Source organism: Fundulus heteroclitus, chromosome 12 (genome assembly GCF_011125445.2).
Source record: "Fundulus heteroclitus isolate FHET01 chromosome 12, MU-UCD_Fhet_4.1, whole genome shotgun sequence".
Classification (NCBI taxonomy): Eukaryota; Metazoa; Chordata; class Actinopteri; order Cyprinodontiformes; family Fundulidae; genus Fundulus; species Fundulus heteroclitus.
Genome location: NC_046372.1, coordinates 43,097,281 through 43,110,599, shown reverse-complemented (window position 1 = coordinate 43,110,599; position 13,319 = coordinate 43,097,281). Strand labels below are relative to the sequence as shown.

General features: G+C 41.1%; 1 protein-coding gene across 4 annotated transcripts in view; it reads right to left on the bottom strand.

Annotated features, from left to right (window-relative positions):
* cux2b (cut-like homeobox 2b) overlaps positions 1–13,319 on the bottom strand; it is a 141,815-nt gene that overhangs the window by 77,088 nt on the left and 51,408 nt on the right. For 3 of the 4 annotated variants that reach the window (XM_036144640.1, XM_036144639.1, XM_012882900.3), the window contains exon 2: positions 365–475. In XM_036144640.1, the coding sequence (XP_036000533.1) occupies positions 365–475 (111 nt within the window). Of the gene's footprint in view, positions 1–364; positions 476–682; positions 794–13,319 lie in introns of those variants that run through there. The other variant, XM_036144641.1, reaches the window with a different exon arrangement.

The window sequence follows — 13,319 nt, the reverse complement described above, 5'->3', positions numbered from 1 at the left end:
GTGCCACTCACTGCAGGTTCACAGCAGATTTGGAGCTCAATGAAGCACCAAAGTTGTGCGTTGCGTTTGTAAATGAGCCCCTTGGCCTCTCCTCAGCCCAAGACAGGGGCTAATACAATACCTTAGCGCTCAAATATTAACTAATCTAGGGCCGTTTTCTGTGACCACTCATGAAGAAGCTGCACTGGTAACACACAACCCTTTAATGCAGATTTTTCCAAAAGCTGTATAGAATTCCCCATTGATGAGGACACGTGGGGGTTTGAGACGCAACACTGATGTAGGCAGTCGGTACCTGCTGAGGTGAAGATGAGGAAAATGACACATACGGCGGAGATAATGGGGAGCAGGGTGCTAGACTCACCTCAGGGACATTTCTCTTGAACTCCCTGCTCAGCTCCACCAGGTGCTTGTGGGAATGTTCGCTCTCCTCCTGCCGACCGGCCAGCTCAGACGCGACAGAGTTCAGCTCCCTCTGCAAAGACACACAAACGCAAGAGAGAAACGGTTGAGAGGCAGAAAAAGTGGAGAGAGACGCCGACACTTTTTCCCTTCTCCTTTCTCCGTTGCGCGTGGCCTGCCAGAGCTCATCCAGCACGGCTCTCGGAGTGAACATAAATACAAATACACTGCTGAATATTAACAATGTAATCCTTCATGATCTCACAGCGGTAATACTTACAGCTAGCCCTGGCCCATAAATAATTAAGCCAAAATAAATCCAATGCCTACAGTAGCAGAAGGCCTTTTAGATAATCAGTATTTGAAATAATCGATACGCTCGCAACGGCTATAGAGCGCCAGTGAGCAAGTGGGACGAGAGGGAGGGGGCAGAGACAGAGAGAGAGAGAGAGAGAGTGAGGAAGAGGAGGGGAGGAGGTGAGGGGCGAGTCACGTGTTGGGACCCAATAACCCTTACAAACACCCTTACAAACACACACAGCTTCCTCCTGAAATGAAGTTTTATAAGCTCTTCCAAGACCCGATTCCGGCATACAGTGGCCTTGCTTTCTGTCGCAATTACCATAGCTCTGATCTATTTTCAGCCTCTTTCCTATCCCTCTCCCTCCAACCTGCGCCGGTCGTTATATCGGCCCCGCATTGATTTTCAATACCTGACAGCAGCCTCGATAGATTTAACCAAATGACCCTCCTGCCGCAACAACAGCCCTGATCGCTATTCCATTAATGCCTCTGCACATGGCTTGTTTACGTCTCTCTGTGTTATGCCAAACCAGAGCTCCACCCCGGCAACGCGTCTGATCCGCTATTCAAAAGCTGCCTGCGTAGTGGGTCCTTCATCAGAACCTTGCATTCATGCTGGACTCAGCTTCTCCGCATGCCATCCGCAAATCCAATATTATTGATCAGTCATCCAATTCCCGGCCCTTTCAGCAAACAGAAAAGAAAAAAAAAAGGAAAACAGATTTCAACTCGGCCTCTGTGTGCCTAGCAGGACTGGTGTGGACAAGAGGATAGTAGGCCACTCTTCGTCCTGACTGGGATTATCAGTAATTGGTGAGGAGCCTCTTCAGTAACTGCTTGGTTAAAGCCTAAAAAGTAGAGTAGGGGATTCAATTACCACTGCAAATTCATATATGACGACGGGAAATTAAATTGACTGCGTTTTAATTAATCTGCAGTCTTAGTTTAAGGCAGTTTCATACATCATCTTACAAAGCAAAAGAAGAGAAGGAAATGGAAGGATGAAACTTTAACGGGGGCAGCCTCGTGGGATGGTGGAAGACTGCCGGTCAGAGAAGCAGCCGCTAATTGAAGGGCTGCCGGTTCAAGTCCCTGGACGGGCGATACAGACGGCGGCTGAAGTAGAGTGGAGTGTGGAGGCAAACGAAAGAGATGCTAAAAAAATGATTCTTCGCATTTCAACAAACGGGGTCATTTTCTAAAACCCTTTTTTTTTTGTGGATGGTAGATAGTTATGGGCCTTATGTGTTTGAGATCGAGGGAAGAAGTAATGTCAAAAATCTGAATTTAGATTTTGAACAGCAGTTTTTCTGCTGCGCCCCACTTTGCAGCATGTTCACTGTCTGGAAAGACAGCATATGTAATTTTTAGCTAGCTATATGAACCTTATCAACAATAAAGTACAGAGACTTAAACTAGACTAGCTGACAAAAATAATACCAAGCCACTAATATCAAAGACAAACTACAATTACATTAGGTTTCATACACCTTCAGGAGTTTGTTAATATTATACGTCCACAGACATTCATAGCTACGTTACCTTAACACAGTGAAGCTATTACTCTGACAATTACCCAGAATCCATTGCTGTTCATACCACTGACTGCAGGTGCATAAAAAAAGCAGATGGTGCTGTTGTCCCATTGAGCAGGATTTATCTGTAATGTCCCCACAGACATTTTCAACTGTAACAACTGAGCTCTATTTTTATGACAAAAAAAAGTCATAAAATACTAACTACCCCCAACTACCCCCATTTTGTGCAGCATGTATCTCCATCAATGAAATGAAAAAATTATATTTTATCTAAAACCTTGAACATACACTGCTTCAGATGAGGTGCCATGCTTGCAGGTGCCTGTCAGGTTAAAAGACAGCCACTGAACGACCAGGATTTCCTGACTTATCTCAACCACATGTGAAAGTTCAACTCTGGGATTGCATCAGTCCAAAATCACATTCGCTACAGGATAAACTGTTTTAGCCACTTTATACAATTTAGAAGGATATATGCCTCTACTTTATGACATGGTATGCCTTTTTTGGCTCTAGGGGGCCGGATAAATTGCCTTGACGGGCCAGATTTGGCCCGCGAGCCAGGAGTTTGACACATGTGCTCTATGAGATGTTCACCTTTCCACTTTTCTCCTTAAACTCTCATATTTTCTGTTCAGCATAAGACAAAAAAAATAACACACACAACCTGAGCTGATAAAATATCATGAGGGTTGCACAAGCAAAGTGTGGTTTTCAAAGTGTAAAAAACAAATGTAGTGTGGTAGAATTCAGGTTTAAAGTCCCGGTTTAGTTCCCCTCCCTTCCCAGTGTATGTATCTTATGATGCTACATTTCCATACATTTCTCAAATTATTCCAACAATTAAGTGCAAGAACTACAATAATTTTTAATTACAAAATTCAGATTTAGGACATTTCTTTCAGGCACGTGTGACATTTCTGATACTCTTGAAGTGATATTCAGCATATAAAACAGACAACATAGGTTGCTTATTTGTATGATCAATCAGCTGTAGATTTTGGTCTTTTAGTGAATTTTCCTGACATGACAAAAAGCGACAATACCCGACTACCTGATTTATCCCATTAAAAAATTATAAATTAAAATGTGTTGAAGTATCTTGGATTTATGTGCAGCATTATGCTTCTGTGCCATAAAACTGAATGAAATGATAATAATGAGAGCTGTATTGTATGGACGGTCTGCAGTTTTGTACAGCTACACTCCACATGCATGAGACTGAAAGGAGTCGGTAAAACAACTTAAAATCATCTCATGACAATCTAGCTTGATTGTAGCTTTTTGCGCTGTATTTGTCTAATGGACCGAAACATGAAACTGAATATCAGAATTATCCAACACTCATCATTTCAATCCTCAGGAAACCCCAAAAGCAGAGATACAGTGCCAATTAACCACCGAGTCTAATAACCCATCACTCTATTGCATATTTGCCCTGCATTTCAATGGTGTAGAAAGATAAGCTGCCTTAGGTGAATAATGCGCCAGCATCACCTTCCTAAGCATTGAATATTTTATCATTAATGCTCTAGCTAACCCAGCTAAACCAAGCCACTATGGTTTGTGGACATGTTGAAATTCTTTTGTGACACAAAACCTTGTATATATATATATATATATATATATATATATATATATATATATATATATATATACCATTCCAGATGTATAGTATATATGTATGGGGTGTTGTATGTAATGATTTTGAGGGGGGATCACATTTCTGTAATTTAATGCACTTTCTTCACATTTATTGCATTTTTTCAAATTTAATGGGACACACTAGATATAAATATTAAATCTATATCTGTCTGGCTACATTTATGTATATATATATATATATATATATATATATATATATATATATATATATATATATATATATATATATATATATATATATATATACACACACACACACACACACACACACACACATCTTTCTAGATCTATATATAAATGTTATATTTGTATACAAATCTTGAAGTCATATCTAAATATATATTTTATATCTAAATCTTAAAGGAGCAATTTACAAGTATAAATGTTAAATATTATTATTTTTATTTGCCATGCTCTTACAATAGCCTGACATGAAAAATGAGTTATCTTCTATTTACTGCAGTTGCCGCTATAAACTGGATTAGTCAGTTCATGAGAGTGTTTCAGGCGAAATTGTCTGGGTGTGCATGTGGGTGTGATGTGCTGCGTGCGCTCATTCATCTGGTATCTGCTACTTTGTTGAGTCTCCACCATAATCGATGCATTAGCGAGACAACACTGGCTAACTTCAATATTTATAGCTTTCTTACCTCAGAAGACATTACACCTCCAAACAAAAGACCTGCGCAGTCGCAGTGCCAGATGCTTTTCCTCTACTCCCATGCACATGCACAACACTGGTGTCATTTCAACTTTTGACCAGAGGGGGCAAGTTTGTGCAAAAACTCTGGAACTTGCTCCATGCACCTTTAAATCCCATACTTAAATTTAATTTAAAACGCCCCTTCTCATTCACGTTCATACGTAGCTACGAGTTGAGCCGTTGAATGGGTGTAATTAATTTGCATATTCTCTCAATATGTAGGTCTGAGATTTAAGATTTAGATCAAAGATTTAAGATATATATTTAGATTTAAGAATTAGAAATTAAAAACACAAGATGCATAAGATATATGTAGAAAAAAAGATTAAGAGAAAGGACATTTAGATTTAGATTTAAGATTTAGATTAAAGATATAAGATTTATTTAGATTTAAGATAGATAGATAGATAGATAGATAGATAGATAGATAGATAGATAGATAGATAGATAGATAGATAGATAGATAGATAGATAGATAGAAAGATAGATAGATAGAAATTTAGACAACATATATTTAGATATAGATTCAAGATTTAGAAATATATCATTTATATATATATAAATGTAGGCTGTAGAAATAGATTTAACATATAGAGATATGGATTTAAAATTTCTATTAAGCATATCCCACTAAATGTGAAGATAGTGCGCTAAATATCAGAAATTTGATATATTCGGCACATCATACATATGATACAGCAATGACTCCATAATAACCTCACTTAATCTAGTGTTATGCTTAACTAAGCAGACACTGTCGGCACAAATGTGTGACCAATGCTTGAAGTAGCGGCAACCGATAGCAGCCTGACCTTTAATCTGAGCAGCTGTGGCTGCTAACATAGCTCACCACCGTCAGGGTGTGAATGTGTGCATTAATGACTGACTGTACTGTAAAGCACTTTGGGGTATTCGGACTTGATAAAGCGTTGTACAAGTACAAGCCCTTTACCGTTTCCAAAAACAATAACAATGTATAACCAGACTGTCACATACTCCATTCTGACACGGTAGAACACTGAATTCAACACCCCCCCCCCCCCCCCCCCCAACGCACAGATCAGCAGTGAACCAAATGTAACACACATACTACACAGATGTGACAGCACTTTATTTTCCACATGCAATTCTTCCCTTCACATTTGGATTCCTGTAAGACATGTTTTAAGATATGTCAACTAATGTGGCAAGATAAGAAACTATGCCAGAGGTTTAACCACCAGGCTAATGTTGATGGATTCTCAGACTGGAACGGAATGCAAATTCCTTTTCCCATACAAGACTAAATGAAACTCAGTGTCAGTAAAACAGTATTTTAGAGGTTTTGACAGTAAATCAAGGCACCACCTCAGAAACTGAAGGTCTCTTCCTGTTTGGAAATGAAAACAGTTTCAAACAGCTAGTTACTATCACCCTGTCATTTAATTAAACTCCTAATAAAAGTATCCAAATGTCTCGGATAGGTTTGGCCAGTGTGGCATTTCCTGTGAACAGTACTGTCATGGAAAACGGATTTTACAGCACAGGATAAGGCGTCCTGTTAGCCCTTTCACAGTCCATCTGGGATGAGCCCTGCTGGAGATTAGAGAGGGCTTTCAGAGCAGTGGGCAACCTCTGCTAGATTCAAATGGCCCCAGACCAGCTAATCTTGCCAAGAGAAAATTCCTCAAGAAATGACGTTGAGTGGATTTTTAAACTACTTAAGATTTAACAGTATAGCGATTCCAAGTCTGCCGGTGCTTCTGTGGCCTCTGTATGGAGCTGGGTTCACTTTTATTGCAGCGCGGATGATAAGAATGCTGGATACTCATGCAGTATGCAAGCCAAACAGTGCAATCATTGTAGCATGGTTATTTTGAAAGCATCCCCACAGTTTCTAGACCATTATGAGGGAGGGGAGCCTGGGCAACAGCCCATCAAATGAAACCTCCTGCCTGTCCTTCTGGAAAGAAGTGAGGCAGAACAGACTGCTTGCTACTTTGGTAGTCTTGCTCAGACTGATGATGGGAGGAACTCTGCAATATAGTGCTGTTGAAATAGTAATGCCATCTCAGGAGGCGAACGTACCGAAGAAGATTTTTCCTCTCCTCTTAATCAGATGTGATCCATTTCAACCTACAACTAGGGCACCTTTGAGACCTCTGATAAAATTCACTTATCTGCCTTCATTATGGAGAGCTTCATCTGTCATGAAACAATTTTCATTAATGTGCAGATGGTTTCCTCAACTCCGAAAACGAGGTGAGTTGGAGCTAGCTGGGTAAAGAGGGGCTTCTCTGAAATCATTTGACAGGTTTTAAGAAGGACAACTGGGACCAAATTTTAAGTGTGTGGCAGTCTGGTCAATACAGAGCCCTTGTCATTAAGCCTCTGCCAGTCAAACATCCAGCCATAATTGATGAGTTTCCTCTGGGGAGGGCGGAGCTGTCATAGGGACTGGAGGGGCAGGAACGAAAGATTACGAGCATGGACCCAGTCCTGTTGCGCTTGAGTCAATATGCCAGGGGAAAGCAATTTTAGAGACTCTTGACTCGAAAACAAAGGCCAAAAAAACAAGGAGATTATTGGTTTTAAAGGGATAGACTAGCAGTCTAAATGGACTTGCAACTGAATAACATGTCAACAGAAGAAAAAAATAAACTGTGTTTTTTGGATTGGTTAACGTGAATAAATTAATAAATTAATAAATAAATAAAAGGCTCTGACCCTCTGCTAGAAGCTAATGATAACCACTATAGTGCAAATTCACAATTCCGTAAAAGTACTAAGACTAAGGTTTTAAAAAGTTACGGTTTCTAAATGGTTTCTAAATTTTCTGTTGATGATGATCCTATGGAGATATTGGTGAAAGTCCCAGAATGACTAGAGCTTTCTTGACCATATAGATCCATGTGTAGTGCAGCACTGCCCCTCCCCCGCATATTGCTGGGATGCCTGGCCATAAAAAAAGGTAGACGGTCATCCAATCCGATACCAATACCTGGGCTGAGCAAATCAGATGATACCCCATACCGATCTCATACTGTTGAATAAATGAACCATAGACCTTGATATGTGAGTGAAGGCATCAGGCTGTACATAAAGATTGTTTAAAAAAAAAGGTCCGCGTGCTCTTTAGCATGGTGCTAATGGAGGTGTGTATTTAAGTTTGTGGCGTTGAAGTTACCAACTTTATCCACACCCCTCGCAATTTTCGTGTTGCAGATTTTGCATTTTGCAGTCAGATTTGTTGGCATATCAGGTGTGAAATGTTTCCAAATAGCAGACATGGCTCGGTCCCGCGCTTGCTTCAAGTTGCTCTGTCATTGCTAGCTGCTATGCGTGTTCTGCGTTATGACACCAACCGGCATTGCAAACATAGTAATGAAGTGACTAGATTGCTGTAACTGTATTGCTGTGTGTGATATTAACAAAAAAAGAAATGACTGGATTGGAATGCTGGTTCAGCGTCATTCATCCGATAGCTGATCCAGCTAATTAGTCGTTATCGGCGCTGATATCCGATACGGGTATCGAATCAGTGCAGCTCTAATTATAAGGTTATTCATCTAGCTATATCACAAATGGGCTAAAATTGAATGCAATCGGATTTTTGCAAAGACGTTTTGACACCTATCCAGGATGGTTAGGGTTCATGGTTGCCAAGTGAAATGCGCCAGGAAAACTGAGCAAAAGCAGCTGTGACTTAAGTCTGTCTGTGGTTGCCATGACCCAGATGACGGGAGAATTTGCACAGGTACCTAGCTATGCAATTTTGTTTTTAAACACTATGAAAAGTGTGTCATCTGTGCTCATGGTTCTCTTACCATGAGAATGTCACACCTGCGTGTTGTTAAAGTGAACTCCCATCTCGCCAACCACTATCCGGCCACTAAGGTGTAAGCTTTTAACCTGGATATCTTGTATTCGTGTTGGATCCACATTTTCATGTAATAAATTAAGTAGTTGCTGAGTTGTGTTGATGGAGTCGATGGATACAGACTTCTTGTCATGGTCACTATTAGAAGAGCAGTGAAGAAGCTACTCTCTTGTTTACATTTTTGGTGTTGAAGCATCTGAGGTACAAAAGGGTTACCACCGAGATATGAATAACTTGTAAGCTCTGCAAGAACACCGGCTAACAGTTAGCCACAAACCACACCGAAGCCATCTTGAAGTTTCCGACAAAACTAAAACTTGAAGGCTATTTCACAGTTTTAAGTAGAGCTGTATGATGTTGCCAAAAATCAAAATTTCGATATATTTGAACCACAATTGTGGTCTAATTTTTACTTTTCTCTGGATTTAACCACAAGCAACAAAAATGGCCTGTAGATAAAGATGTTTGTAAAAAAAAAAAAAAAAGCACTATTTAAAAACAAGACATTTAACTGTTTTTATTAATCCAATTTTTTTTTCAAAAGAATAGCTTTTAATTGAGTTGGACATCAATCCTTGTTCAACATAAAGTCCAACCAACAAGCAAGTCTATGTACTAAACAGTCTGACCGGTACTTAGTGCTATGGTGAGATTCCTGAAAGCTTCTGGTTAAAAAAAAGCATGATTATATAAACTCTAAAACAAGTAATACAAATAGATTAACTGACTGCTGCAACTCTCTTCCCTTCCATGTGGAGGCAAACCCACTTTCAACATATTACTGACACCTAAATGACGTCTCTTATCCATTAATTGTTACATCCATGTATAGACAATGGCTAGCTGGTTGGCTGGCTGGCTGGCTGGCTGGCTGGCTGGCTGGCTGGCTGGCTGGCTGGCTGGCTGGCTGGCTGGCTGGCTGGCTGGCTGGCTGGATGGATGGATGGATGGATGGATGGATGGATGGATGGATGGATGGATGGATGGATGGATGGATGGATGGATGGATGGATGGATGGATGGATGGATGGATGGATGGATGGATGGATGGATAAAGTCTGGCTCAAAATCTAAACGACTGATCAAACTGGATAATCCTGCACTGAACTTTGATTCCTTTAAAGCCATTTTTTTATTTGTTTTTTTTTGCTTTTGGACTCGTAATAGACTGACTGGCATCAAAACTGCACAGGACAACTGAAACATGAACTGAATTATTCATACCGATAGATTTGTTAAAACCTTTGTCATTTGTCAAACCCGCACTCTATTTTTCAGAAACTGTGTTTCTTAGTTTTCCCAAAAAAAACATGACTAAAACCTCATTGAGTGAACCCAATATCCTTTTCATCTTCTCTGCTGAATACACCATTAAACACTTAGATGCCGACATCACCAACAAATGTAGAGGACTATAGCACCTAGGAATGTGACATAAGACGATGAAGTACTTTACGTGGGAAGAAAAACTACATCTCTCTAAGAAATACTGCACTTTACAAAGCGGTTGGAAAAAGACGTAGTGTGACACAATCTGTGCTAAGAGGAGTTCTGTTTTAGCTCAAATGCAGCGCTCTCTGGTATGGTGTGTGAGCAGATTTGACATTGATTCATTAAACCTAGTGCATCTTGATTACATCTGTACTCGTAAGCTATTTTCTGGCCTTTCTCAAAGACAAACCAGAGGAAGATGTTGACAACTGGAGAGGGGGGGAAAAAAAACTTTCAAGGTAGTGCAAAAATGAGGTGGAGTGAGTCTCTATTGTGTGGAATAGGCACGGACAGCACAAATTAAAAGAGGTGGGGAAAAAAAGAGGAGGAGAGAGGGGAAAATGCAGATGGGGTATTATTTTTCTTTTTGTAACCCATTTAATTGCAATCATAAGCAGATGTCTGAAAGTGTGACAGCATCAGCAGAATTGCTGCTGAGAGCACAAAATCTTTGTCTAAAAATAATCAGACATTCTGCGCGCTGCTGTTTGTTATAATGGTAATCGATGCTGGAGGCTTTGAATTCCATCAATTTATAGATCCACTCTGTTCTGCCTGGTGACTGTACCGCCTCACAACCCCCCCCCCCCCCCCACGTGCACGCTCACGCACGCTCGCTCAACGGCGCACACCCTTTGTACGCAAGGTCTCGCAACAAAAGAGCGCTTTGGTACACATGTGCTCTGACATCTGTACGCTGGGGGTCTGCAGCAAGGCTGAGCGGGCACCGCTCTGTGATTAAGATAAGTGTAGTTTCCTTTCATACCCTATTTATTGCCTCCCACTCTCCATGAGGCGCAAAATTGTCTATAGCTGCTTCAGATTAGCCCCACATCTCCAGACGCCACATTTGAGAGGGTGCGCTGATCAATAAATCAAATCACCGCGATCGATAGTCCCAATCACTGCAGTCTAGTCTGGCCTCAACATTATTACTGGCAACCCCCCGCTCCCAGTCGCAGGGGGGGTGGGGAGGCAGCGGAGCGGTGAGGGCGGAGGGGAGAGCGGGAAAGGTGTATATTGGCGTCTGTCCATAGTAAAGATCCAAAATGGATTCTTATCTGGCCTCTTCTGACAGAGCTGCAGTTGAAGGCACAACAAATAGACTATCTTTATGTGTGTGTGTGTGTGTGTGTGTGTGTGGGGGGGGGGGGGGGTTAGTACACGCATGAGTGTATACCGTCAAGAGAGAAAAGGGCGGGAGGAGCCTATGACCTCTGTGACCCAGCGCTGTGAACGTAATCGGAGCAAGCGCCTTTTGACAGGCCAACACTTGGGGGGGGGGGGGGGGGGGGGGCTGCAGTCACCTGGCATCTCTCTCCATCTGTTTACAAAAAGGTGCCATTGCTCCACTCTCCACCAGACTAGCAAAAGCTGTTCCAACTCACAACAGCGTCACAGTTCTGTCAGACCACACCGCATGCAGGTCAAACCTTAAGTGCATTTCACCCCGAGATTTTATTTCGAGCCGCCACAAAAGTCGCAAAACAGCGGAGCTCAACTCAACACCGGGAGACGTGGAGACCCTGAGCAAAAAAAGACAGAAATACCTGAACGCTAAAGCAACCGCTAAGGTGCTAGGTGCTGTTGAGATAGAGAACTAAATGAATGTGTCCATTATAGTCATTGCTCAGCAATTTCATGCTGATGTCAATAATGTCAATAAATGCAGAACAGTGGGGAAGAAGCGCACCTTCGCTCAGGTCTAATGCGTTATTAGATCATAAGCCGCTAGTCTTTGTAGATTCTTTGGGTTAGATAGATACTACAGATTTAATGATGTTTTATTTCCTGACCTGTGACTAACTGACTCACACTCTTCCAGGCGGAGGCTCTTACTGAATGAAGAAAACTCAAAATCTGGGATTTTTTGCAACTGTGTTCAACATTGAAATCAGAAGAAGCATAGATGTTTAAGAAGTAGGGGTTCAGATTGCAAGGCTGACCAGCAAACTGCAAAGTCACTACGCTAACTGAGATGTCCTCCGTTCACAGGGACTGATGATTTGTTTAATGCTAGCTGCACTAATAACCAATATGAGAAACTTAAGCCAGTTTAAAATGTGAAATTGTGGTCATTCCAGGTCTTTTATGGTGCACCTTGTAGAGGTAAAACAAGCACAAATCATCAACCCTCTACCACCATGTTGGAGAAACAAGAAGTGCTTGACCTTGTGCAGGTGTTACTACTCATCAGTAAAGCTATAGTCGTTAAGTCATTAATTCTAATACGGAAAAAATAAACAGAAAAGGTTGAAAAAGCCAAATAAGGTCTAAAAAAGACTAGGTACACACTTATTTCTACATTCTGGCAGATATTTGTTGCTCCATGTCTTCAGGTATGCTGTGCACTCTATAGCATGTACTGCTGGCTGCATTGTGCCTGAGCATGTAGGTGCCATGTAGGCCGTCAGGAATTACCTACAAAGCCGAGAAGAAATAAATCACATTTCACTTTGACACATTTCTCAACTCTGGACTGGAAAGTCTGATAAATCACCCAAAAATAATTAATCCCCAGTCAGTCAGGCTGTCTTCAAACAGCATGCTAAATCTTACAAAAGGAAGGAGAAGCACATGAGCGTTAAAAATCATCAGCGAAAGGTGTGACTGGTGTTGTCAGCCATTATTCGTCATACCCTGCTTCATTTAGAGAGTTCTTAGCGTCTGATGCACTGGAGCACAGCCTACTTGTCAACACTTCTCTCTCTTTAATTCTAACATGAGCACTTCAACACACAGACACGCACAGGCGTTAGGTACATTAGTGAGAAGTAAAAAAAATAAAAAATAAAAAACGCATCTTGGTACGGTCAGGGAGGCTCTAATTTCATTTATTGTCAAGTCTTTTTCTTTTTTAAATAGTATCAGGAGATCTCAGGAAAGCATCTTATTACGGCACTTTCAAACAATCCCTGTATCCGCGCCGAATCCCATGAATAACTTTAAATGTCCCCCCTATTAAAACCTTCAAATTACAATCTATGACTGAATGCGCCAAACGAAGGCCAATTACAGCACCTTATATCATCATTAAGTCCCACCATTGTTCTGCTGCTTTCAAACTGCGGTTACAATCAGGGTGTCTATTGTCACCGTGTGGTACATGCAGGGTGACTAATTACACAGTCCTATGATTCATTAGCAGACCGCTGGGTTAGAACCTGGGAGAAGATACCAGAACTTCAGTTGGCCAAATGAGGGAAGGTGATACATGTTCAAGTCTCCAAAGTGATTTGTTGTTGTTTTTTTGTATAGGGGGGGACAAATGGGCATTAAAAATGGAGACGACGGCAACACCGTCAAGAGGAACAAATGTTAAAACGGGGACAGGGTTTGTTTTGCTGTTTTGTAAAAC